Here is a 24,897-nt window from a genome sequence, read left to right on the forward strand (position 1 = left end):
CAAAATCAGACTGGACCAGCCGGTTCAACTAGGTTAACCAAAAATTGGTCGTCAGGCCGGTCCGATTAACATTCAAAACTACCTTACAAAAATTCGGTCGAATTGGCGATTAACCAGTGAACCGGATGAATCGGTCCGTTTTTTTAGAGTCCCGGTTCACTCCTCTCCCCCCTCTTCAAAACGGTGCATTTTGATTTTTTTTTTAAAAAAAAAAGAAAAAACGGGCAACACTACGCGAACAACCCCCTCCCCCTTTTCTCACACAAACCTAACCAAATCCCCAAACCTAAAATACGTTTCATTACCACGACCTGAAACTCGTCGTCTGTGTCTTTGCCGGGTAGAGGGTGGCATCGCCACCGGGTGTGACAGAGGGTGTCGTGCTGTCGTCGTCTTTCAAATGTCCATTTGACCCTCTTCTCTTCTACATCGCGCGAAGGTCTTAGAGCTCTTGGTGACGCCATCGCAAATGGTTGCTCAGTCTCGAACAATTGCTCATCCGCCCTATGTTCTTCAGTCACGAACAGTTGCTTGATCCTCTCCGTGCGTCCTCTTCTTCGTGAATCTCTACCCGAAGCCTCGCTGGGAATTTCTCTTCGGGGCCTCTCCATTGCAAAGTGATCCTCTTCCGAGCTCACTCTTTCACCGCCATTCCTGCCTCACCATGTCTCCGGTAACCACTACTTCTTCAGTTTCAATTTCTAAGATTATGACTTCTGAGTTTGTGTACTAAACTCTACCCTACCCCACAACTTCTGTCACTACTCCAACTCGACCTCACATCAACTACTAGCACAATCACCTCACCAATCAACCCGAACAATAATACCATCACCACCAACAACCAAAAAAATAACAAAGTGATGCAGAGACGGTGGATGGCGAGGTGACAAAAACAGTAGCGAAACAGGGGTAGGGGCAGGTGATCAATAATCTTGTCCTTATAATAGTTGTTGTTACGCATGAAGGAACAGAACATCAAGAGAGAAAAAAGCAGAGGGAGAAGGAAAGAGGGTGACGAAGCAAATGATGATGGTGGTAGCATTTGGAAGAGGAAGAAAGTATTGTGCAGAGGAGGAAGAGATCAAGGCAATGGCAACAGCGACATGCATAAGGCGTAATGGTGGTGCTATCAATGGGTTTAGGAGAGACAAGATGGTTGTAAAAAGGGAATGGTTTAATTCGGGAAAAAAAATTAGAAAACAAATTAATTTAACTAACTCTTTATTGTTAAAAAATTAATGGTAGAGGTAAAATTAAAACTTATTTCTAATGTAGAACAAGAATGAATTAAATTAAATGTTAGAGGTAGTTTGAAAAAATTCAAAAATTGTTCAAGATAAAAATATACTTTACCGTAACAAAAAATATTAGGATAAAGTATTGTTTTAGTCCTTGAGATTTTTGTCCAAAATAAAAAATGATGCTTTTATTAAGAAACATTAATTTCTGAACAAATTTGCCCCTTGTGAAAATACTAAGAACAAAATATAAAAAGATTATCACCTACTCCAACCCAACCTCCAACTCCCAACCCTTTCGGCTCTCGTCATCACCCCATCCCCCACTGCCATCATCGCCACCAACTCATGTTTCTTCCCTAACTCTATTATTGCCTATATTATCTATCCACTGTCATCTTTTACTTTTTCACCTGCATCAGATCTTTGTTTCATTTTTTTCTTTGTATGCTAATGGTGGGGTGGTTGGCTGGAAGAGGCATCAAAGAATATCTCATAAGAAGTGAAGTAGATCTCAACGCAAGTGAAACATATCTTGCCAAAAGTAAAAGTAGACTCACAAGGTCGCAATGAAGATCCCAACAAAAGCAGAAGCAAAATCATATTTACGAGAAAATTAATTTGGGTTGGTCGAGCGGTCAGCTCACTCGTCCGTTTAAGCAAGTGCCGGAGATTCGAATGCCGTCTTGTGCATGCAGCAACCCATTGGCCAACGACAGACCCTTAAATAGAGCTGCGACGGATTAGTCATTGATCTATTGGGCTGAAGGATACCGTGGGCAACCAAAAAATCATATTCACAAGGTGGCAACAAAGATCCCTATAGAAGCATAAATATATTTCAATAAAAGTGAAGTATATCTTAATAGAAATAAAGCAAATTTTGACGGAAGTAGAAGCAAGTTCATAGAGTGGCAGAAGGTGACAATAGTGGTATTGTGGTGAAGCTAATGAGTATTGAGAGTGATGATAGGAGGAGTTGGAAGTGGTGAAGGTCAGGGTTTGGGGGGTGACAATAATGGGTGTGCTGCGGAAGGTGGAATAAAGGTTAGGGTTAGTAAGGTTGGAGTTGGAGATTTGGATTTAAGGTTAGGGTAGGATTTAAAAAGGTTTTATTTCACGACTAACTATCATAAAAAATAAATTTATAAACTTAGCATTTTTTTAACAAAAAGACCATTTTGAAAAACTTATTGTAATATTTGAAATATTTTTAAAAATTAAAAAATTAGAGACAACTCTATTTTTTACAAAAATTTTAAACATCAAAATAATAATACTTTATCCAAAAATAATAGTGAGAATTATCACAATTAGCAAAATATCTAGGTTGTATTTTATAAAATTATAAGTTAGAGTTTTTGTTGACGTGTGTGTGACCGTGAGAGTAAAAGAAGAAGAATATGGAATAAGAAAGAATTAACAAGACACAATGAAAATAGAGAAAAAACGGATTTAGGTAGAGAAAAATAAAAAAAAGAATAATTCAATAGAAAAAAATTTGGACGAAGAAAATATATCATATACTAATTTTTTTAGTGCTTCATTCCATCACCATTTTCCTAATTCATAACAAATACTATTAACGAGGGTTACTTAATTGGTCTATTAGGTCCACTTTTACTCACTACTGTTTCTTTTCCATAAAAACAACTTTGAGGGCAAGGTTGTGAAAAAAAAAATATAAATACTAAATACTAATAATTTTATTTTATTTTTATTCTACCTCTAAAAATTAAAAATGATTACTAGGATCTCATTGTTCCGTCCTCTATCATCGTTGCTCCATCTTCCATTGTTCATGCTCCATGAATGAAAGTTGCGATCATTCGCTGATATTCCATGGCGACAGTGCTAACCTGGGCATTATTCTTCGAATTGTTGTTAACATCACCATCATCGAATGTTACTGCTGAAATCTCCGTGGTAAGTGCTACCTCGATTGAATCCTTAAAAGTTGTCCCGATTTTTTCACTAACGTCACAATCTGATACTGACTTTGAAATTATTTATAAGTGTATATCTAGTGGAATTGAGTTGGGCTTTTAAATTGTTGATATTGAAATTTTTAAATTTAGAGTTTTTTAATTAAATTTTTGGATCTAAATTTTGAAATTTTGCTTTGTAATTTTTGTTGAATTCTAAGTAGTTTCTGCATCTCCTTCATTTGTTTTAAATTCTGAACTTATTGATTTGTGATATGATCTTGTGGAATTCAATTGATGATCTATGATTATTGAATTTGAATATTAGTTTGTAAATTTTTTCATAGAATTTTGCTAAATAAAAAGTACGAAAAAGAAATTTGAGATTCTCAAAGAAAATATCTTCATAAATATGAATTTGTAATCCATTGATTTGAGGCTGCAGATGCAGGAGTTCACCCCGCAGCCTTCACCAGCAGGCTCAAAAACTGAACGATTATCGGGAGAAGTATCAGGAGATCCTCACACGCGTGACGGATACAAATAACCTCAAGCTGGAGCAGCTTCAGCGGATGGAGGTGTACCAGGTTCAGATGCGCACCGCTGGCGTCATTCCTGCTGGTGGCACACAGACATCATCGCCTTCTGCGCCGCCTCATCAGGGTCACGGGAATGACAATGACGACGACGAAGACTACCTAGATCTTTAGTGATTGGTGCTTCGTTTTATTATTTCATTGTATTTATTTGATTTACTTGATTTTTAATTTATTTGAACATTTGATAATTTATTTTAAATAATAGGTTTCTATTATTTTTAAATTAACCATTTATTTCACAACTTTTGTTAAAACAAAATTGATCGCCAGATTTACGGAAGGAATAATCCAACGGTAATAGTGCGGGAGACAATATATTATGGCATCAATATTACCGTCGGAAAAATCCGTCGGTAACCAAATAGTTTTTCAAGCAGGTAATCCGTTGTAGAATCTGACAGTAATTATCATCAAACAAAAAAATTCGACGGTAAACATTTATCGACGAGGTTTATACCGTCTGATTTCTTTCGATAGTAAATCCGACGAAAAATCTGCTAGTATTCGATGCTTTTCCTGTAGTGAAAAATAGAAAAAGAATAATTCCATAAAAAATTAAAAAAATATCAATTACTAATTTCTTCCTTACTTGATTCCATCATCATTTTTCTTATTTATAACAAATTCTATTATTAGCGAGAGTTATATATAATTGGATTATTAGACTCACTTTTACTCCTTATAAAGAGTTACTAAAAAGTTTTAATGATTCCTTAATGTTTAATTTAATATTCACAATATTCCTTAAATGTAACAATTGTTAATTTATGTTCACATATTTCATTAACACATTTCTTATATAAACCAAGTTCTCTTTATAAAAAGTTTTTATGTTCTGTCTTGGACTCATGGGCACATATTTTAAGAACCCAACAGGCCAATAGAAACATCTACAACCAAAGCCCAATATAATTCAGGATTAAACAATGATCCACAGTACAAGTCCTCTCCTTCCCAATCATAAGGAAGTTACACAACGTGGCTGAGGCATCTATTCAAATGGCAAAACTATTTGCCTCAAAAACAGCCACGCGAGGTTCGATTCCTAGCAGTGTTTGTATGAACAAAAAAAAAAGGACTTGCACAATATGATGAAGACGACGCTATACTTTCACAATTGCGAAGGCATCACACCTACCTTGTTTAGCCAATTGAGCAACCGAATGCGCAGTTTGTTACCACAAAAATCAGCAATGATCACATTGCTTCTTTATTGAGACATTGACTTCGTTACGTGAACGTGAGTGTCTAATTTCAATTTAATAGCTTTAACACTATCCCGTTGACAAACAATAAGGAGAACTATGGCACTAAATAATTTCATTTTCTAAGCTAATATCTGATTTTGCACTTTTTGACTTTTGTTTTTGGCAGTTAATAAATTTGTTAACCCAACTTAGATATTTTGTTCTCACCTAGCTTTAGGTTCGCCCGGCCCAAAGTTATAGTTATAGCAACAGATGCTAGATTAACAAGTAAACCATGACAAAAAAAAAAAGCGAACACAATTGTTTTGGGTCTTAAGTATTACAAGTAAACACTACTGTCATCATCATCTTTGGATGGAAAGTGAAGCCCATTTCATATGAAAGCTCACATAACACTCAACTATCTAGCCTGACACTACCAAAAGAAAAAAAAACATGTAGAGCCCTAACAAAAATCACTCAAATATGTAGAGGTATGTGAACTCGATGTACTAAGGTTCAGTTTGGATAAATAATTTAAATAAGTTCTTTTGAAAAAAAATTTAAAATATAAGGACTTTTATTAATAATAGCTTATAAATTTTTAGTTATAAAAGTACTTATTTTAAAGTTGTAGCGTTTGGATAAATAACTAAAAAAATAAATTTTTTTTACATAAGAGAATGAATATTAAAATAACGATGATAACAAATACTTTCCAATATTGAATATTGATTTTACATAACCTAATCACTAATATTGTGTATGATATGGTAGGTGAAAATAAAAAATAAATATAAAATGTATATCAATGTATATTTTGTTGTTATTTTTATTCTTTTTACTCCTATTAGAACTCTCTTCTCCTTGATTGAGGTCAAGAACTTGCTATAATTCACTATGAAAATAATAGCAAGCTATAAAATCACATATGAAAAAAATAAAATTAAAACTGAAATTTCATACCACAGTTAAATACAAATTTAATAATAAAAAATAGAGTGATAAAATAATAAAAAATACTTAGAAGAAATATATGCAGTAGGTTGTTCAAATGTAATATTGTCTGAAAATGGTGGTGGAGAATTAATACTTCCATCAGATGAATCATTACGTGAGAATGGTGAAGTTTGGAACATTGCGTGAGAATGACGGTGGAATTATGGTGGAAGGTCAATGCTTCTAGCAGATCTTGCGTGAAAATGGTAGTGAAGGGTCAGTATTTTTCACAGAGTGAAGAAGGAAAGTAGATTTTTTTGTTTTGAAATTAAATTTTTTTAAGTAAGTGGTAAAATGACTTATCGAGAAGTAGAGAAGTCATATATTTTTACTTCTTCAAAAAATTGCAAATTAACTTTTCGAAAAGTTAAAAACTTTTTCTAAAATGGTGCCAAACACGTAAATTGTGACTTTTCATAATCTAAAAGTAAAAAAAAAAGTAACTTTTGCTACTTTCCAAACAGACTCTAAATAGAGCAAGTAAATAAATAAATAAATAAAGCTTCTCTATTTTTAAAATTTTATTTGTCACAAATTAAATAATATATTTATGTAAAAAGTTTAGATAATATTAATTATTCTTTTACTAGCTAGTGAACCTATAAAAGGTTAAAATATATGTGTATAATTATAATTAAGCAAGTATTTGGGATAGAAGAAGATATAACAGTTTTGTTATACATTTAAAGTATTTTTGTCAATTAAGTTGGTTCAAACTAAACAAAAATCATTCATACGTAAATCACGCACTTTAACATCAAAAGAGAATATGAAAAAGAAAAAGAAGATGATGAAGAAGAAGAGGACGATAAAAGTTTTGATCAATTGTGCAGAATTTATCCAAAAAAATAGCACGGAAATATTTTAATCGTGACACAATTTTTTTTAATTTTGACATCAAAATTTTTTAAACGTGACATAGGTTCTTGTTAAAATTTAGGTGTGTTCAAACGTGTTAAGAGAATCTTTTTTATTTTTTATTTTTTATTTTTTATTAAAACACAGTTAGACATAACAGACACACGTGTCAGACGAATATCAATGAGTATCGTGTCCAAAATATGTCCGACATACATACACAATAACTCAACAAAGTATTCGTACTTCATTGTAATTAACACAAACTTACTTATTCTTTGGATATATTTCAAAAGCATTTTATTGTTATTTGTTATGTTGGATGTGCTTTAAATATATTCAAAACACTACATCAAATTAAATCTTTACTACACATATAAAATTATATAACTATATACAAAATAATTATAAATACAACCGAAATGAAGTCATATTTTAAAATAATTACTGACTATTAAATAATCTACAAATAAAATAATTATGAACACATTCAAAATATAGTTACATTTTAAAATAATTACTTATAATTAAATAATAAAAATCAAACACATATTTATTGGTTAATATTAAGTATAATCGAGTATTAACTTTCTAACAACAAAAAGAAAAACTAAAACTTACTTCTGATAATAAAAAGAAAAGAATGAACAATTATAATTGATTTTTTTTGTATTCGGAAAATGACAAAAAAAATTAGTTATTTATAATTTACTATTTAAATTATTGTTATTTTGATTTGTGTGTTACCTAGAGATAAACAATGAGAAAATGGCAACAGGAAATAGAGGGCAACATAATGAGAAAATGACAACAAGCAATAGAAAATGGCAACAAGATAAATGATCGAATGATTTAGTGGTAACTTAACAAGAATAAAAAAATGGCAAAATGAGAGAACTAAAGAAATGTAATGATCTTAAGAGGCTGGTTTTAATGTATTTAAATATTGAAAAATTTAAAATAATTTAAAATGAAAAAAATTCTAGAATTATATTTAAATTAAATTTAATTTGATAATACTTTCTTCTAAAATAAAAAAAATAGATTACATAAGACTGCATCGCATTTTTTCACACTAAAATTACTTCGAAGGAAAAAAAAGGGTTAAACATCCAATAAAGACAAGAGTAGCATGATCTAATCCAATTCTTCCCCTTACCTTTCGTATCAATTCGATTATGAGTCAATCCCTTGCGGCCTTTAAAACATATTCACACATAGCCGAACTTGTGGAATTAACCTCTTTTTGACTTTCCAACGAGTTGTTTTTATTATTTTAATTAAAAATATTATTTATACACTAAAATTAATTACTAAAATTAGTTATTAGTATATTTATATATAAATATATATGATTTAATTTATTTTTAATGTATATTTATATTTTAATATATATTTTATATTAATAATTAATTTTAGTGACAGATTTTAGTATAGACATAATATAGTTCTATTTTAATATATAAATGTTATATCTTCTAAGACTCAAGTTTAGTTGGAGATGAACATTACCACATAAGATTACACTATTACATTATTACGCATGCACCACTTAACTCATTCATTCCAAATCCAAGTCAAAATTAAATGCATTACTACAAAGTCATCAAAAGAAAAATAAGTTCTGTTTCACTTTGCTTTTAATTCATATATTGGTGATTCATTTGCTAGCTCGAGATATTTTTGCGTTTCAGATATATGTCAAATTGTTTTTAATTTGAACTCTTATTCATTGGATAACATTTAACATTTTGCTCTCTCTTTTTGCTCTTATAATTACCATTCAAACTTGGATTGTAACACACTTTGTTGCAACATCAATGGTGGAATGGTATGTGCTTCCGTAACATGAATTGGTCATCAGGTGCTAATCTAAATGGGACAAAACTATTTAAATTCAAACGCTAGTCCTTGCAAATCTAGTAGAGTCAATAAAATATCAGTCAACTTGGGCCAATAATCAATTATTGGATCATAACTAAACAAGTCTATTCACTTATCTTTTTCTTAATTACCCTTTTAATCTTTTTTACTTTTTTTTTCTTGTTTTTTCCCAACCCAACAACTTCACTCGCCAGTCCTCACCATCAACTCTATGGTAGCGTTTATTTTGAGGTATTGGAATGGAACTAAGACTAAATTTTAGTATTATGTTTGTTAGTTTAGAGATTGATATTAAAATTTCAGTTTCTATTTCTAAAATTTCAGTATTTCAATACCTTCAAAAAATAGAGACATAGGAGACTGAAATTTTTTGGGACAGAAACGGAAAGTTTAATAATATTTTATACTTAAAATACTCCTATTTCAATTAATTAATGGTTTAATTACTCTGTTGGTCCCTATAGTTTTACAAAATTTTTAATTAGATCCCTGTACTTCTTTTTCTTTCAATTGAGTTCTTACACCAATTTTTTTTAATTGGGTCCCTACACTTTTTTTCTTTTTATTTGGGTCCCTGTACCAAATTTTTTTTAGTTGGATTCCTATAAAATTAAGTGAATTACTGCCAAAAGGGACCTAATTGAAAAAAAAAATAATACAGAAACCCAATTAAAAGAAAAAAGTTTAGGACTTAATTGAAAATTTTACGAAACTATAAAGACCAATAGAGTAATTAAACCTTAATTAATTTTAACTTTATCTTTTATACAAATTAAATTAGAGCTTTATTCTTATTTCAGTTTCTATCTTCTACTTTACACTAAACATAATACTGAAATTTATTTCAGTTTTTGTCTCTCAATCTTAATCTCTCAGTCTCAGTCTCTCAATCTCTATCTCTCTTTCAAACGCTACCTATATTCACCACTATTATCAATTGTTGTCGATCAGCCACCACCCAACACTATCTTTGGTTTGGGCACACTAAATCCTAAATCCTTAATCATAATTAAATTCAAATCTTAAATTCTAAAATTTAAATAATAAATTTTAATTCTAAATTCTAAATTAATTTTATTTTATTTTATTTTCAATTTTTTACTTAACTTTTAGATGTTTTTATTATTTTTACTTCAGATGTTTCTTTCTGATATTTATTTCTTTCTAATTATAAGTTGATTTTCAAATTAATTGAGTGAATTAATATCAGTTCACTAAACTGTTTCTAGTCCTTGTAATATGTTCTTGTTTAAGGGCTATTCAAAATTATTTATTCAACAAAAGATGATAGTATTATTTACACACATGAATAAAAAATCAGAAATAATGACCGTACTAATTCTATTATCATCATTAATCAGATTAAATTGTAAATCTTATTTTCTATTCATCCACTCTATTCATCCTTATATTCTAGAAGATGTATAAATCGTCATATATTTTTTGGTGTGCAAAAATTATTTGAAAAATAAAGTGTCAATTATCAGAATGTCACTGTTCTTGTTAGCGTTTTTGAACATATAAGCATTATCAGTTTGACCATATATATCATGCTCTCTAAAGTTATGATCATTCATAGATGGATATAGCTGATGATCATAATGAAATATTGAATTTGAAGTGAAGTGTGTGCTTTTTTTTTTCTTTGGTCAAAGTAAATTGTGTGGTTATATTATTGTTTGGTCAAAGTGAATTATGTGCTCATGTTGAGTCAATTAAAAATATTGTTCACATTAGTCTGGTCTTTGAAAATTCTATACCCACTCACTAAAAGTAATGCTAATATGCTGGCTAAGCTCTAATTTGGGAGTATTGGTATCTAATATCTATATCTCTTTTTCTTTGGAGTTTTATTTTTTGTTTGTTTTTTTTTTTGTTGGATGATTCATCTTGTATCATTGTTTTTAAATTGATTGGTGCTAATCACAAGCTTCTTGAACTTATTTTTTTATTGACTTTTCCTTTCTCCCACCGCTCGTAACAATTTCAGTTAAAATTATTAAAATTCCAACTGAAAGTAGTTCCAATAATAACGGATTGAAAAAATAAAATGATAAAAATATTTTTTTCTTAGGTTTTGTGCCAAGAATTGGCTCCATTTAAAAAATTTTAAAAGTTATTTTTTTGAGTTTTAATTTATAAAAAATAATAATATTAATGTTTGGTGTAATTTTTAAAATTAAATTATAATTTTTTCAAAAATTATTTAAATATTTATAAAAAATTAAATAAATAACTTTTTTTATAATAATTTTTTATTATATTTTTTTAAAATAAATATTTTTAAAACTAAAAAATTAAATATAAAATAATTTATTTATAAATTATTTTTAATATAAGTATTTATTATTTAAATTATTTTAAAAAATTAAATTTTTTATTCAAACTGAGCCATAGTCATAAATTGTGTATATATAGTTCAACCATACATGGATTCCATCTTGATTTCCTCAAACGTTGGTATCGCAACCATGTACGAAATAATCAAGGTTATTAATAATCAACAATTCAACATATTTTTGGAGAATTTTTTTTTTCTCCAAGCATTTATTTACCATCCTAATGTTAGTGTCAGATTCGTATTTTCAAAAGACTAATTTGGTTTGTTTGTGGGATCCACCCTGAAAAAAAAAAAAAAAGAAATGATTGATAACGTATGCAACATTAGTTATCATAATCAAACTGATAGTCGATTTATTCCGATTATTGAATTATTAAGTTTTTAATTCAATCGGATGAGTTACAAATTAATTAAATAAATTAATTCTATTCTAATTAAATAATTATATAAAATTTTATTTTTTATTTTTATAATAAATATTTTTTTAATTTAATTTTATATTTAATTAATTATTATTTTTAAATTTTAATAATTCATCAATTAATTTATATTTATTATATTCTTTAAGTATTTATAAATTTATATTTATTATATTTTTTAATTATTTATAAAAAATAAAAATAATAATCATAGAAATAGAAGCTATACTATAGTTAATAAAATATTTTTTTTAATTTGTAAATATAATTTAATTTAATTTACATAATATATTTAATAAAAATATGTATAGAAAATATTTTTTTAGTACTTCAACCTGCTTTGATCTTGATCAGATCGGTTTAAATCGGTTTAGACGAATTTGACTATATTTTATCAAATTTGACTATATTTGATCGAATTAATTGTTTAACTAATTTAAATAATGATTCAACTTGAATTGATGATTAGATGACCGAATTTTTAGTTTGACCAATTGGATTATACCGAGTTTGATAACTATGGTATGCAGTAACTGAATTCTTGTATAGTTGTCACCGTCAGAAAAAAGAGTTAACTATTAATTTAAAACTCAAAAAATTTAATCGCTGATAAAAACTTTTTTTAAAAGATATTATTGATAAAATATTCTCTAAATAATTTAAATATATAACAAAAATAATTAATAATTATTATTTTTTTTGTAAAAAAAATTTATATTTAATAAATAATTTATTTATTTGATTTAAATTTTTGTAAAAATATTTAAATAAATACTTAGAAGCAGTGATGAATCTAAGAGGGCGTGCGTGATGGTTTGTTCACATTGTATACACTACAAACAGGGGTTCAACTCCACTTTTTGCATTTTATATTGATTTTATTCAATGAATTTCTTTTGTTATTTCTACTTTTTGGCTTTTTAATTTTTTTTGTGTATTATCATATAAAAATATTTTAATTTTGTAACAACTACGTAATAACTGAATATAATAAAATAATATATATATAAAATAAATTATGTTAACATTTAGTTATTCTTTATGATATTAAAATCTGAATATACTAAAAAATTATTTATTAATATGAATATATTTTATACACTGTATCCATTAATTTATTTTAAATGTATATATAAAAATATTAGAGAAATTATTGAGTACATTATTAAATAGTATCTGAGAGTTTACATCGCTGAACAAAAAAAATTTAAAATATGCTAAAGAAAAATAAATCCTCAAAAGATTTAAAAATGTAATAAAAAGAATTAGATATTAAACATATATTCTAAAAAAAATTTTAAATATAAGATATTGATGCAAATTTTTGCAATTGTTATTAGAAAAATAAGATCCTTTCATTTTTAAAATTTAGTAATTTTATGTCAAGTTAATTTTTTTTAAAAAATTTTTTATTGTGAATTATCACACTTTTTTTGAAAAATGAAAAAAAAATCTAGTGATCAAATTTTTTTTTGTACACCTTTTAAATAGTGACGGATCCAGAAATCTTATCAAGAAAGAGGCGCAAGCTAAAAACTTGTATAAATTAAATATTATATCATATATTTTGTGACGTTGAGCTTTTTTTTATTATTTTAAATAAAAAATTTTAAATGTTATATCAAAATAAAAGAGTTTTTAAAAAAAATAATATTTTAATATTATTCATAACTAAAAGTAATTTAAAAAATTTATTTATATCAAAATTGTTTTTTGCATAAATCTATCATATTTTTGTACTTTATTATCCTAAAGAATATAACATAAATAATATAAAGTTAATTATCAATTTGATATCCGAAAGATTTAATTGTTGATAAAAATTTTTTTAAAGATATTATCCATAAAATATTTTTTGAATAATTTAAAAATACGATAAAAATAATTAATAATTATTATATTTTTATAAATAACAAAATAACTTTTATATTTAATAAATAATTTATCTATTTAATCTAAATCTTTTATGACAATATTTAAATAAATATTTAAAAGTAGTGGCGGATCTAAAAGAGGGGCGTGTATGAGCCATCCCCCCTCTCAATCCCATTTTTCGCATTTTATATTTATTTTATTCAATAAATTTATTTATTTATTTATTTATTTTTTGTCTATTATCATATAAAAAATACTTTAATTTTTATAACAACTATAAACTAAATGTAATAAAAAAATATATACATAAAAATAAATTATATTAATATTTCTTTATTTTTTATGATATTAAAATTAGAATATATTAAGAATATTATTTATTAATATGAATATATTTTACATACTATATGTATTCATTAATTTATTTTAAATGCATATATAAAAAATGTTAGTAAAATTAATTTATATTATTTATATTATATTATTTATATTATATTCTTTATGATAATAAAGTACAAAAATGATAGTTTTATGCGGAAAACAACTTTGACATAAATGAAATTTTTAAATTATTTGTAGTTATGAATAACATTAAAATATTAAATAATATGTTTTAAGAAAATTTTTTATGTTTATATAACATTTAAAATTTTTTATTTAGAATAATGAAAGAAAAATCAATGTTACAAAATATATGATATAATATTTAATTTATACAAATTTTTAGTTTTTGATCCCTCTTGATAAGATTTTTAGATCCGCTACTATTTAGAAAACAATGTACAAAAAAATTTTTAGATTTCTTTTTTATTTTTCAAATATAGTGTGATTGTTCACAATAAAAAACTTTTTTAAAAAAATTCACTTGACATAAATTACTAAATCTTAAATATGAAAATATCTTATTTTTTTACTTATGATTACAAAAATTTGCATGAAAATCTGATTTCTAAAGTCTTTTTTAAAAATTTTTTTGGTACATTTTTAAATCTTTCAGGGACTTAGATTATCTTTGCGTTGGGGTTAAAAGCTCACTCGGTTAATGGACTTGAACCCAAACAATGGACATGTCCCAACTTTCTTCCTATTAATTGAAAGTTGGTACCTTAGGGTGAATTCTCTTCGGACTCAAAATATGGTACTAAAAAGGAGGGTTCGCCCATAGTAAAAGAAAGTCTGCTACCGCCAACGAGCATGAAAAGGCCCTTTCCTTAGAGGGCTTGTCGCTCCTCCATCATATGCCTTCCTCGAAGACAAAAAATTAGTTACTTAAAGCTTAGATTGTTGAATCGAAATATGGTACTCAATCTTATATCGTAGAGAAAACCTTCCCTGCCACTGCCACTGAGCCAGACGATGACGATATGTGGTAGTTGATATAATGGGATCACTAACTGGTACTACTCATCTTGCTGATTTAATAGTAAAAACGACTTATACCGTTGAATTACTTTCTTTATTAATGCAAGTCAAAGGGGTCTTTGTTTTTAGATCTTTTGAGATTTTTTTTGTCAATGATGTAAACATTCGAATATCATTTTAGTAGTTTAATCGTTAGAAAAAAGAGAATGCAATTTTTGAATGCTATGCATAGTAACATGCGCAAAAATTAAAAATTTAAAATAGTAGATGAAAAACGTGTTTGTGCACATATTGAAAAACGATATAGAAGAAAGAAAATTTAAATGATGTATAATAAAAGATGTTGTGCAACAATATTTGGAAACCAAACGAAACCTCGCTTATAAATGGAGAGAGAAAAAAGAGAGAGAGAGAGAGAGAGAGAGAAGAGAGAGAGAGTAATTCTAAAAAATTATAGCGTGTTATCTTTATTATGTTTTGGTACCACAATTATCATAAAATTGTAGTATTTGAATAACAAGAGATTTTGCTAGAAAATATTATGTACAACTTTTGGGTGTGTAAGAATATGAAATGTGTATTGTGTAATTATTCTGAATATAATAAAATTTCTTTTAAAGTTTTGGCACGTAGCTTTTTGTTACATTAAAAGAAAAACGTTGAGTACCGTTGAATTTATCATAGGAAAAATAAATAAAATTCGATGGTATAAACTTGACTGGTAAATGTTTACCGACGGAATTTGCGACGGATTATCAGCTCGAAAAACCAATTGGTTACCTGCGAATTTTTCCGACAATATTGTTAGTGCCAAAAAATGTTGTTTCACGCACTATTATCATCGGATTATTTCTATACTAATTCCGACGGTAATGTCAAATTTTTTTTGTCAATTTGAAATAAATGGTCAATTTTAATTTTAAATTTTAATTTTGTCACACAATTAGTGATCCATTTATAAATATTGAAAAACTTTTATTTAAAATAAATAATACAATGTTTAAATAAATTAAAATTCAAGTACATCAAATAAATACAATGAAACAATAAAACAAAAAACTAATAACTACAGATCCAGGTCGTCATCGTCATCAGTCCCGTGGCCCAGAGTCAACGGCGCAGAAGGCGGTAATTTTCGTCTGCCACCTACAACAGGACAGCTGCCATCAGCAACGTTACTGCCACTAGCAAGGTCGATGCCAGCGGCGCGCATCTAAGCCAGGTACACCTCCATCTGAGCCTCCATACGTTGCATCGGCTTTAACGAATCCCTCCTCTCCAGCCTAAGCTCATTCGTAGACATCATGCGGTTGAAGATATCCTGATACCTCACCTGATAATCATTAAGTTCTTGAGCTTGCTGATGAAGGCTGTGTTGTTGCTCCTGCACATGCAGCCTAAAATCTACACATTCTTCGGGCTCGACGGCTCAACTAGTGGCTGAGCTTGATGATGACCTCAACGTGGATGGGCGGAGGCTGCTGGTAAAGAAAGACCCCATCCCGTATACGCGATTCATTTACTGTGCTGAGGCGATATCGCGTCAAACCGTATCGCGATCGACGACTGAAGCTACAGAGCCATCGGTGGCATCCTCCCCAACTTGCTGAGACGCGGCCTCTAATCTCTATGGGTAGGATTCCTGTGTAAGTAACACAAGTTATTGTGATTAGTACGATAGATATACAGTTAATCTCTAATAATTTTATAGCAGAAGATAATCAGATGTATATTTACTCACATAATGGTCCTGAGACCGCTAATCAGTAAATGTCTCTTTGTTCTCCTTCAGCGTGTGAGTGTACTTGAACGTCTCCGCCAACGTTGCCTCGCGATCCAACGACTTTGACTACACATGTTGCATTAAAATGATATGTTTAGGATGCCTAGTAATGATATGCAGGAGAATATAACTAAGTTATCAATAAAATTAAAGTCACTTTACATACCAGTCTGACCTTAGTCTTCATGAAGGTCACTGAGCTGCCAGTATACTTAGAGGACCTGGTTGAGGCCCTGTTAGCTCTGTTGGTGAGACACTGATGCTGGAAACTCTCATCGGTCTCTTAATGAACAAACAGAGCCTTCTTTATGTCCAGTCTGAGCCAGGTCATCTGGTGGTCCTGCCGCTGACGAACATCATCCAGCATCTGCTGGAGCCGCCGACCTTCTACGGTCGAATATCTTTCTGATGGTAAGGTCGTGCTCAGCGTCCCACCTAGAGTGTAGCTGCAATAAGAGAAACTTTAAAACTAGCTAAGCAAGATAGAAGATATAAACTAGCTAAAAAGATTTGAAACTAAAAAAAAGTAATTACCGCCCATTTCTGAAACTATCGCTTCCTGGTCTTAGAGGGGATCTTCATGTAGTTGGGACAAGGATGGTCGTACATCAGCTTGATGACATTAGTCATCTCCTGAGTACACGCATTGTTGTTCAGCGAAAACCTAACAACCCACAAACAAGAATAAACCTAAATCCACTAAACAGGAATCATAATTATTGAAACTTAAAACAATAACCAGGCAACCAAATCGACCTAAATCCACTAAACAGGAATCAATTTTCAAGAACTTTCAACAATAAAGTTAATCATAATCATTGAAACTTAAAAACACTAACCAGCCAACCAAATCAACCTGAATCCACTAAACATGAATCAATTTTCAGGAACTTTCAGCAACAACCATAATCATTGAAACAGGAAACACTAACCAGGCAACCAAATCAATCTAAATTCACTAAACAAGAATCAATTTTCAAGAACTTTCAGCAATAAAGTTAATCATAGTCATTGAAACTTAAAAACACTAACCAGCTAACCAAATCAACCTAAATCCACTAAACAGCAATTAATTTTTAGGAACGTTCAGCAACGACCATAATCATTGAAACGAGAAACACTAACCAGGCAACCAAATTAACCTAAATCCACTAAACAGGAATCAATTTTCAAGAACATTCAACAATAAAGTTAATAATAATAATTGAAACTTAAAAACACTAACTAGCCGACCAAATCAACATAAATCCACTAAACAGGAATTAATTTTCAGGAAATTTCAGCAACAACCATATTCATTGAAACAGGAAACACTAACCAGACAACTAAATCAACCTACATCAACTAAACATGAATCAATTTTTGAGAACTTTTAGCAATAAGGTTAATCATAATCATTGAAATTTAATAACACTAACCAAGCAACCAAATCAACCTAAATCCACTAAAAAAGAATTAATTTTCAAGAACTTTCAGCAATAAAGTTAATCATAATCATTGAAATTCAAAAACACTAATCAGCCAACCTAAATCTAGTAAACATGAACCAATTTTTAGGAACTTTCAGCAATAACCATAAACAAAAAATACTGAGACTTAACGTTATACTTACCCCGTGCCTCCAATAGGCCAAATCTTCAACCGTATGATGGGAGGTGGTGGAAGGACATCAGCTGCTGCCTAACTTGCGTGGCTGGACTCTAGGGCCATGGCATCCGTCGCTAGAGGCGGCATCGACATGGATGTGGGCTGCTGAGTGGTAGGAGGCGGCGGCGTCGCCTTAGACAGAGGCACATGTAGTCGGGAATAGGGACCATGATAAATGGTTGGTCCGCTAAACCCATAATTTGTGGCGTCACCGGGGTGGTTTGAGTAGAGGGAGAGGATCCAGAAGTCCCTGGGTACAGGAAGAAACCCTCCCTCTACCCCGACCACGACTACGACCATGACCACCAGCGTGATCCGCATCACCTCTATCTGTCGACATATCTGCAAATATCAAATTATCAAACAATCTCAGCAATAATTTCTTAGCAAAATAGTCATCAACGCAAAAATTAACACAATTAGACAATTTCAAACACATCAACAATTCAAGACCTGAAGTATTGAATCTAACCTAATTTAATCAACCTAAATCCACTAAGATTAGAAAACTAAACTGAGCTAACTTTGAAACTGATTCAACATAAAAATTGAATTTCTAATCAAACCTAAAGCAAATTAAACTAAACTTAAACAATTATCAAACAATCTCAGCAATAATTTCTTAGCAAAATAGTCATCAACGCAAAAATTAACACAATTAGACAATTTCAAACACTTCAACAATTTAAAACCTAATGTGTTGAATCTAACCTAACTTAATCAACCTAAATCCACTAAGATTAGAAAACTAAACTGAACTAACTTTGAAACTGATTCAAAAATTAAAATTAAAATTTTAATCAAACCTAAACTAAATTAAACTAAAATTAAGCAATTAGCAAACAATGTCAGCAATAATTTCTCAACAAAACAATCATCAACACAATAATTAACATAATTAGACAATTCCAAATACTTCAACAATTCAAAATCTAATGTATTGAATCTAACATAACTTAATCAACCAAAATCCACTAAGATTAGAAAACTAAACTGAACTAACTTTGAAACTAATTCAAAATTAAAATTGAAATTCTAATCAAATCAAAATTAAATTAAACTAAAATTAAACAATTATCAAACAATCTCAGTAACAATTTCTCAGCAAAACAGTCATCAACGCAGCAATTAACATAATTAGACAATTTCAAACACTAACAATTCAAAACCTAATGTATTGAGTCTAACCTAACTTAATAAACCTAAATTCACTAAGATTAGAAAACTAAACTGAACTAACTTTGAAACTGATTTAAAATTAAAATTGATATTCTAATCAAACCTAAAGTAAATTAAACTAAGATTAAACAATTATCAAATAATCTCATCAATAATTTTTCATCAAAATAGTCATCAACACAACAATTAACACTATTAGACAATTCTAAATGCTTCAACACTTCAAGACCTAATGTATTGAATCTAACCTAACTTAATCAACTTAAATCCACTAAGATTAGAAAACTAAAATGAAATAACTTTGAAACTGATTCAAAATTAAAACTGAAATTCAAAATCAAACCAAAAGTAAATTAAACTAAACTTAAATAATTATCAAACAATCTCAACAACAATTTCTCAGCAAAATAGTCATCAACGCAGAAATTAACATAATTAGACAATTCCAAACATTTCAACAATTTATAACCTAATGTATTGAATCTAACCTAACTTAATCAACCTAAATCCACTAAGATTAGAAAACTAAATTGAACTAACTTCGAAACTGATTCAAAATTAAAATTGAAATTCTAATCAAACCTAAACTAAATTAAACAATTAGTAAACAATCTCAGTAACAATTTCTCAGCAAAACAGTCATTAACACAGAAAATAACAAAATTAGAGAATTCTAAATAATTTAACAATTCAAAACCTAGTGTATTGTATCTAACCTAAATTAATCAACCTAAATCCACTAAGATTAGAAAATTAAACTGAACTAACTTTTAAACTGATTCAAAATTAAAATTGAAATTCCACTCAAACCTAAACTAAACTAAACTAAAATTAAAGGAATAGGAAAAGAGTTTCTCAAGAATTTGTAATAATGAACAGAGCAAGAGATAAGGGAAGAGGTGGATGTTGCAGCCTTGGTCTCCAAAGTTGTGGTTATGGCAGATGATGGTAACGTCAGATGGTGGTGACTTCAAAGGAGAGGGAGAGAGTGAGGGGAAGAAGGAGGCATCATCGTAAAAGGTTGACGGCGACGGAGAGGGGATGGCGACGGCGGTGGTCCCGGTGACGGCGATAGATGATGTTGACGGTAGCTGGAATGTGAGAGAGAGAGAGAGGGATGGTGGTGACTAGTGAGGGTTCAAATGAAGGGAAAGAAGTTTGTGATTTGAATTTACACCCCTTTTACCGTCAGATTTACTGTCGAAAAATTCCAACAGTAAACCATTGCAGGTCACCAAAACGCATTGTTTCATGAAATTGTGTTACCGTTGAAAAACTTTGACGGTAAACCTGATGGTAAAGGGCGCGCTAATCTAATTTATTTTCTCTCAAAATATTACCGGTGAATTTATCATCGGAAAACAAAATCCACTGGTAATTTACCTAATCTTACAAATTTGAAATGGTTATCGTCAGTTAATCTGACGGTAAATCCGTCGCTACTCTGCGATGCTAAATTCGATGGTAAGTTCGACCGTTCTCAACATTTTTCTTGTAGTATTGGTAGTAGGGATTTCAGCATTAAATGTTGGTACAAATTAGTACTGATATAAATAACACTCGTATAATATTATATACAGATAATGTACAGTACTATTTACCTATATGTATACAAACTATATATTGTTTCTGGTATTATACTATATACATATACAAACCTATTAATCTATATTTTTACTATTCACAAATACAATTTGATTCATATTTTTCTGTTGTCTATGTTGATTGCAGATATAATTTCTGCCAAAAGTGTTTCTATGTCTATCAAAATTTGGATTAAGGTGGACGTTATCAAAAGACAGAATATCATCCACGATTTCTTTACACATTCATATATCATTATTGGGCAACCAACTGGTGCTCCATCATGTGGCTACATTAGAAAACTCGTACGAATAATCCAAGTTAAAATTTGGGGTAAAGGGAATGTAGAAAGTGGCCGATCACACAATATAAACAAATAGAAACAAGACTCACCCTAATTTCAAAAGACTAACCAGTAAAAAATAGTTGGTAATTAATTACCTTGCTTCTCTAAAAATGATAAAAATTTTCTCAATTGACATTAAGATTGTAGTTTACAATGTCTTTTTTCATGAAAGAAGGAGTTCATTAAAGGAGCATATATCGCATCTTTATGTTTGTGTCATTAATTAAAGAAGTCTAGTTTAAGCATATATTATTATATTGTATTATGAGTTAGTCCCACATTTTCCTAGTCATGAAGGTTCCCCCCTCCCCTACTAGTATAAATATGCATATGTACCAATTTTTCTTACGAAGTTGAGTTGATTGAGTTATATAAATAAGCTATGTGCTTATTTTCTTTTAGGCTCTTTGAGAGTAAGAGGTGCATCCTTGGCTTAGCCAACCAAGGTGGGTTCTTGGCTATTTTCACCATAATGGGATTGTTAATCTTGCCAACATTGGTAATTTAAACAATGTCTCAGCGTCAGTTTGGTATCAGAGCAAGGTCAATCCTCGACTTGCTCCAGTAAAATTTTATTTGGTTCATAAGTACGGTCTTTAGTGTGGTTCTCTCGATGTTGGTACGAGTTATCGTCAGTATGGATTGTCTGCTGTGAAGTTTTGAGTAATATTGTTTTTTCTCTTCTTTTGGTGCATTTTCTGTTGGTGATTATCTTCATTCATTCCCATCATTATCATCGTTGGTGCATTCCCATCATCATTGTGCATCCTCATCATCATCGCAACATCAACATCTAAGCATTAGTCTCATTGCATAGTAGTAAAAGATGGCTCCAAAGCGTAGAACTACTTAAGAAATTGAAGTGGAGGAATTACGCCGTCAAGTTAAGGAGTTGCAAGAACAACTTACAAAATATGAAGCCGCTCAACATAATCATGGGAACCAAATTGAAGACAGTCCTTCTAGTGAAGAGGATAATGCAAATCCATTTTATTATTCTTCTTTATCTGAAGATTTGTCCACACAAAGAGCACGACACAACATGACTCACAAAGCTAAAGACTTAGGAATCAAAATTGATATTCCTGAGTTTGAAGGGAGACTCCAACCTGATGATTTCACCGACTGGCTTTACACAGTGGAAAGAGTATTCGAGTTAAAAGACATTCAAGATGACAAGCATGTGAAGCTTGTAGCAATCAAGTTGAAGAAGCACGCGTTAGTATGGTGGGAGAATCTCACGTGTCAACGAGAAAGAGAAGGAAGAAGAAAGATCAAGACATGGGATAAAATGCATCATGAGCTCAAGCGCAAGTTCTTTCATGAACATTACAGGCAAGACACCTTCATCAAATTTCATAATTTGAGGTAAAAGTCAATCATTTGTAGAAGAATATACAATGGACTTTGAAGAGTTGCTTATGAAGTGTGACATTCAAGAGCCTAAAGAACAAATAATTGCTTGTTATCTTGGAGGACTGAACACAAAAATTTTTGGTATCGTTCAACTGCAACATATTGGACCTTGGATGATGTCATTAGGCTGTCATTAAAGAATGAAAAGCAAAGAACACAAAAAAATAACACTCAGTCGCCGAAGGATAAAGAAGTCATCCTTGATGTTCAACAAGAAATGAAGATAAGATCTTATAAAAGCAACAAGGAGCGTGGATCATCAGGTAAGAAATGCTTCAAATGTCAAGGTTTTAAGCATATTGCTGCTGATTGTCCAAACAGAAAGGTTATCACTCTTGTCGAGGAAGAGATTAATGAGGAACCAATTCAGGAGCAAGTAGAGGAAGGTGAGGTTGACTATGCTATTGAAGAAGTTCCAGCCAATTGTGGAGAAACTTTAGTAGTTTGTCGAAACTTGAATTCTGCAAGGGTAATAGAAGATGAGAGTTGGCGACGCCACAACATCTTTCACATAAGATGCACTGTTGAAGAGAAGGTTTGCAAGGTCATCATAAATAGCGAAAGTTGTGAAAATGTTATTTTAAATTATATGGTAGAGAAACTGAAGCTTCCAACCGAGTTACATCATCGTCCTTACTAGTTGCATTAGTTAAAAAAGGAGAATGAAGTTAAAGTAACAAAGCGATGTCGTGCCCAATTTTCTATGGGGAGAAAATACAAGGATAAAGTATGGTGTGATGTCATCCCGAAGGATGCGTGTCACTTACTGTTAGGATGTCCTTGGCAATATGATCGTTAAGCTATTCATGATGGTTTCAAAAATGGTTAAGTACTGAAATCGTCCCTAAGATCTGGGGTGAAAATCAAAATCGTCCCCGACCTTTTTTTGTTATTAAAGTCATTTTCAACGTTACAAAATGTTATAAAATCGTTCTTTTCTATTTTTTTGGACCAAATTACCCTTAACTATTAATAAAAAAATATTAAAAAAATAAAACCCCACCCCACCCACACCCACCATCTCTTCGTCTCTCATTCGCCTCCTAGAATTCCTTCTCAAGCCACTAAGGCAGCCACGTGTGATTGCAGAAATTGTGGGTGGAATATTGCTTGGTCCATTAGCTCTAGGATGCAGCTCTGCTTTCTGAACGCTGTGTTCCCATCCAAGAGCCTAACGGTCTTTGACACTTTGGCCAACATTGGCTTACTTTTCTTCATGTTCTTGATAGGACTAGAACTCGACCCCAAGTCCCTCCTTAGCAAAACAGGACAGAAAGCTCTTGCCATTGCCCTTGTTGGGATCACATTCCCCTTCGTCTTGGGAATCGGGACATCTTTTGCACTTCGAGCAACAATCTCGCAGGGATTCGATAAAGCACCTTTCTTTGTGTTCATGGGAGTCATTCTCTCCATCACCACCTTCCCCGTCCTGGCACGCATCTTGGCTGAGTTGAGGCTGCTTACCACTGAGGTTGGACGGATGGCTATGTCAGCAGTGGCTGTTAATGATGTGGCAGCATGGATTCTTCTCGCCCTTGCAATTGCGCTCTCTGGCTCTGAATCTTCTCCACTTGTCTCCGTTTGGTTCCTGTTGTCCGGATGCGGCTTTGTAATCTGTTGCACACTTGTTCTTCCTTCCATCCTCAGATGGATGTCTCGGCGCTGCTCTGAAGGCGAAGCCATCAACGAGTCCTACGTCTGTGCCACGTTGGCAACGGTCTTGGCAGCTGGTTTTGTCACCGACACCATTGGAATCCATGCTCTATTTGGGGCATTTGTTTTTGGAGTGGTTCTTCCCAAGGAAGGCCCTTTTGCGGCTACTCTTGTTGAGAAAGTTGAGGATCTTGTCTCTGGTGGTGGGTCTGGGGTGGAGGGAGAGACGAAGAGATAGTGGGTGTGGGTGGGGTGGGGTTTTATTTTTTTAATATTATTTTTATTAATAGTTAAGGGTAATTTGGTCCAAAAAAATAGAAAATGACAATTTTATAACGTTTTGTAACGTTGAGGATGATTTTAATAACAAAAAAAGGTTGGAGACGATTTTGATTTTCACCCCAGACCTTAGGGACGATTTCAGTACTTAACCCTTTCAAAAATACATACTCGTTTATCAAAGATGGCAAGAAGATTGTATTAACTCCTTTACAACATGTAGATGGTCAAAAGAATCAAGCTGAGCTATGCCTTTAACAACTTTCAAGACTAAATGCACTTACCAATGGAATCTTTTGCCAATACAAGATGAGCCTTTT

At 30.8% G+C, this 24,897-nt stretch overlaps 1 protein-coding gene and 1 long non-coding RNA gene across 2 annotated transcripts; both read left to right on the top strand.

Moving 5' to 3' along the window:
- The first annotated feature begins 222 nt into the window (after positions 1 to 222).
- On the top strand, positions 223 to 1,266 carry LOC112703323 (uncharacterized). Its single transcript, XR_003154564.3, has 2 exons — positions 223 to 673; positions 969 to 1,266. It is a non-coding gene; the product is annotated as an uncharacterized lncRNA (long non-coding RNA).
- A 22,508-nt stretch (positions 1,267 to 23,774) lies between these two features.
- LOC140174396 (cation/H(+) antiporter 18-like) lies at positions 23,775 to 24,536 on the top strand. Its single transcript, XM_072198846.1, has one exon. It carries the CDS (start codon positions 23,775 to 23,777, stop codon positions 24,534 to 24,536), a length of 762 nt encoding a protein of 253 aa, XP_072054947.1.
- The last annotated feature ends 361 nt before the right edge of the window (positions 24,537 to 24,897 follow it).

This window comes from Arachis hypogaea, chromosome 7, assembly GCF_003086295.3.
Source record: "Arachis hypogaea cultivar Tifrunner chromosome 7, arahy.Tifrunner.gnm2.J5K5, whole genome shotgun sequence".
NCBI classification, from domain to species: Eukaryota; Viridiplantae; Streptophyta; class Magnoliopsida; order Fabales; family Fabaceae; genus Arachis; species Arachis hypogaea.

What these genes read in the sequence shown, in the direction of transcription:
- LOC140174396 (XM_072198846.1), top strand. Translation starts at nt 23,775, where the DNA reads ATGCAGCTCTGCTTTCTGAACGCTGTGTTCCCATCCAAGAGCCTAACG.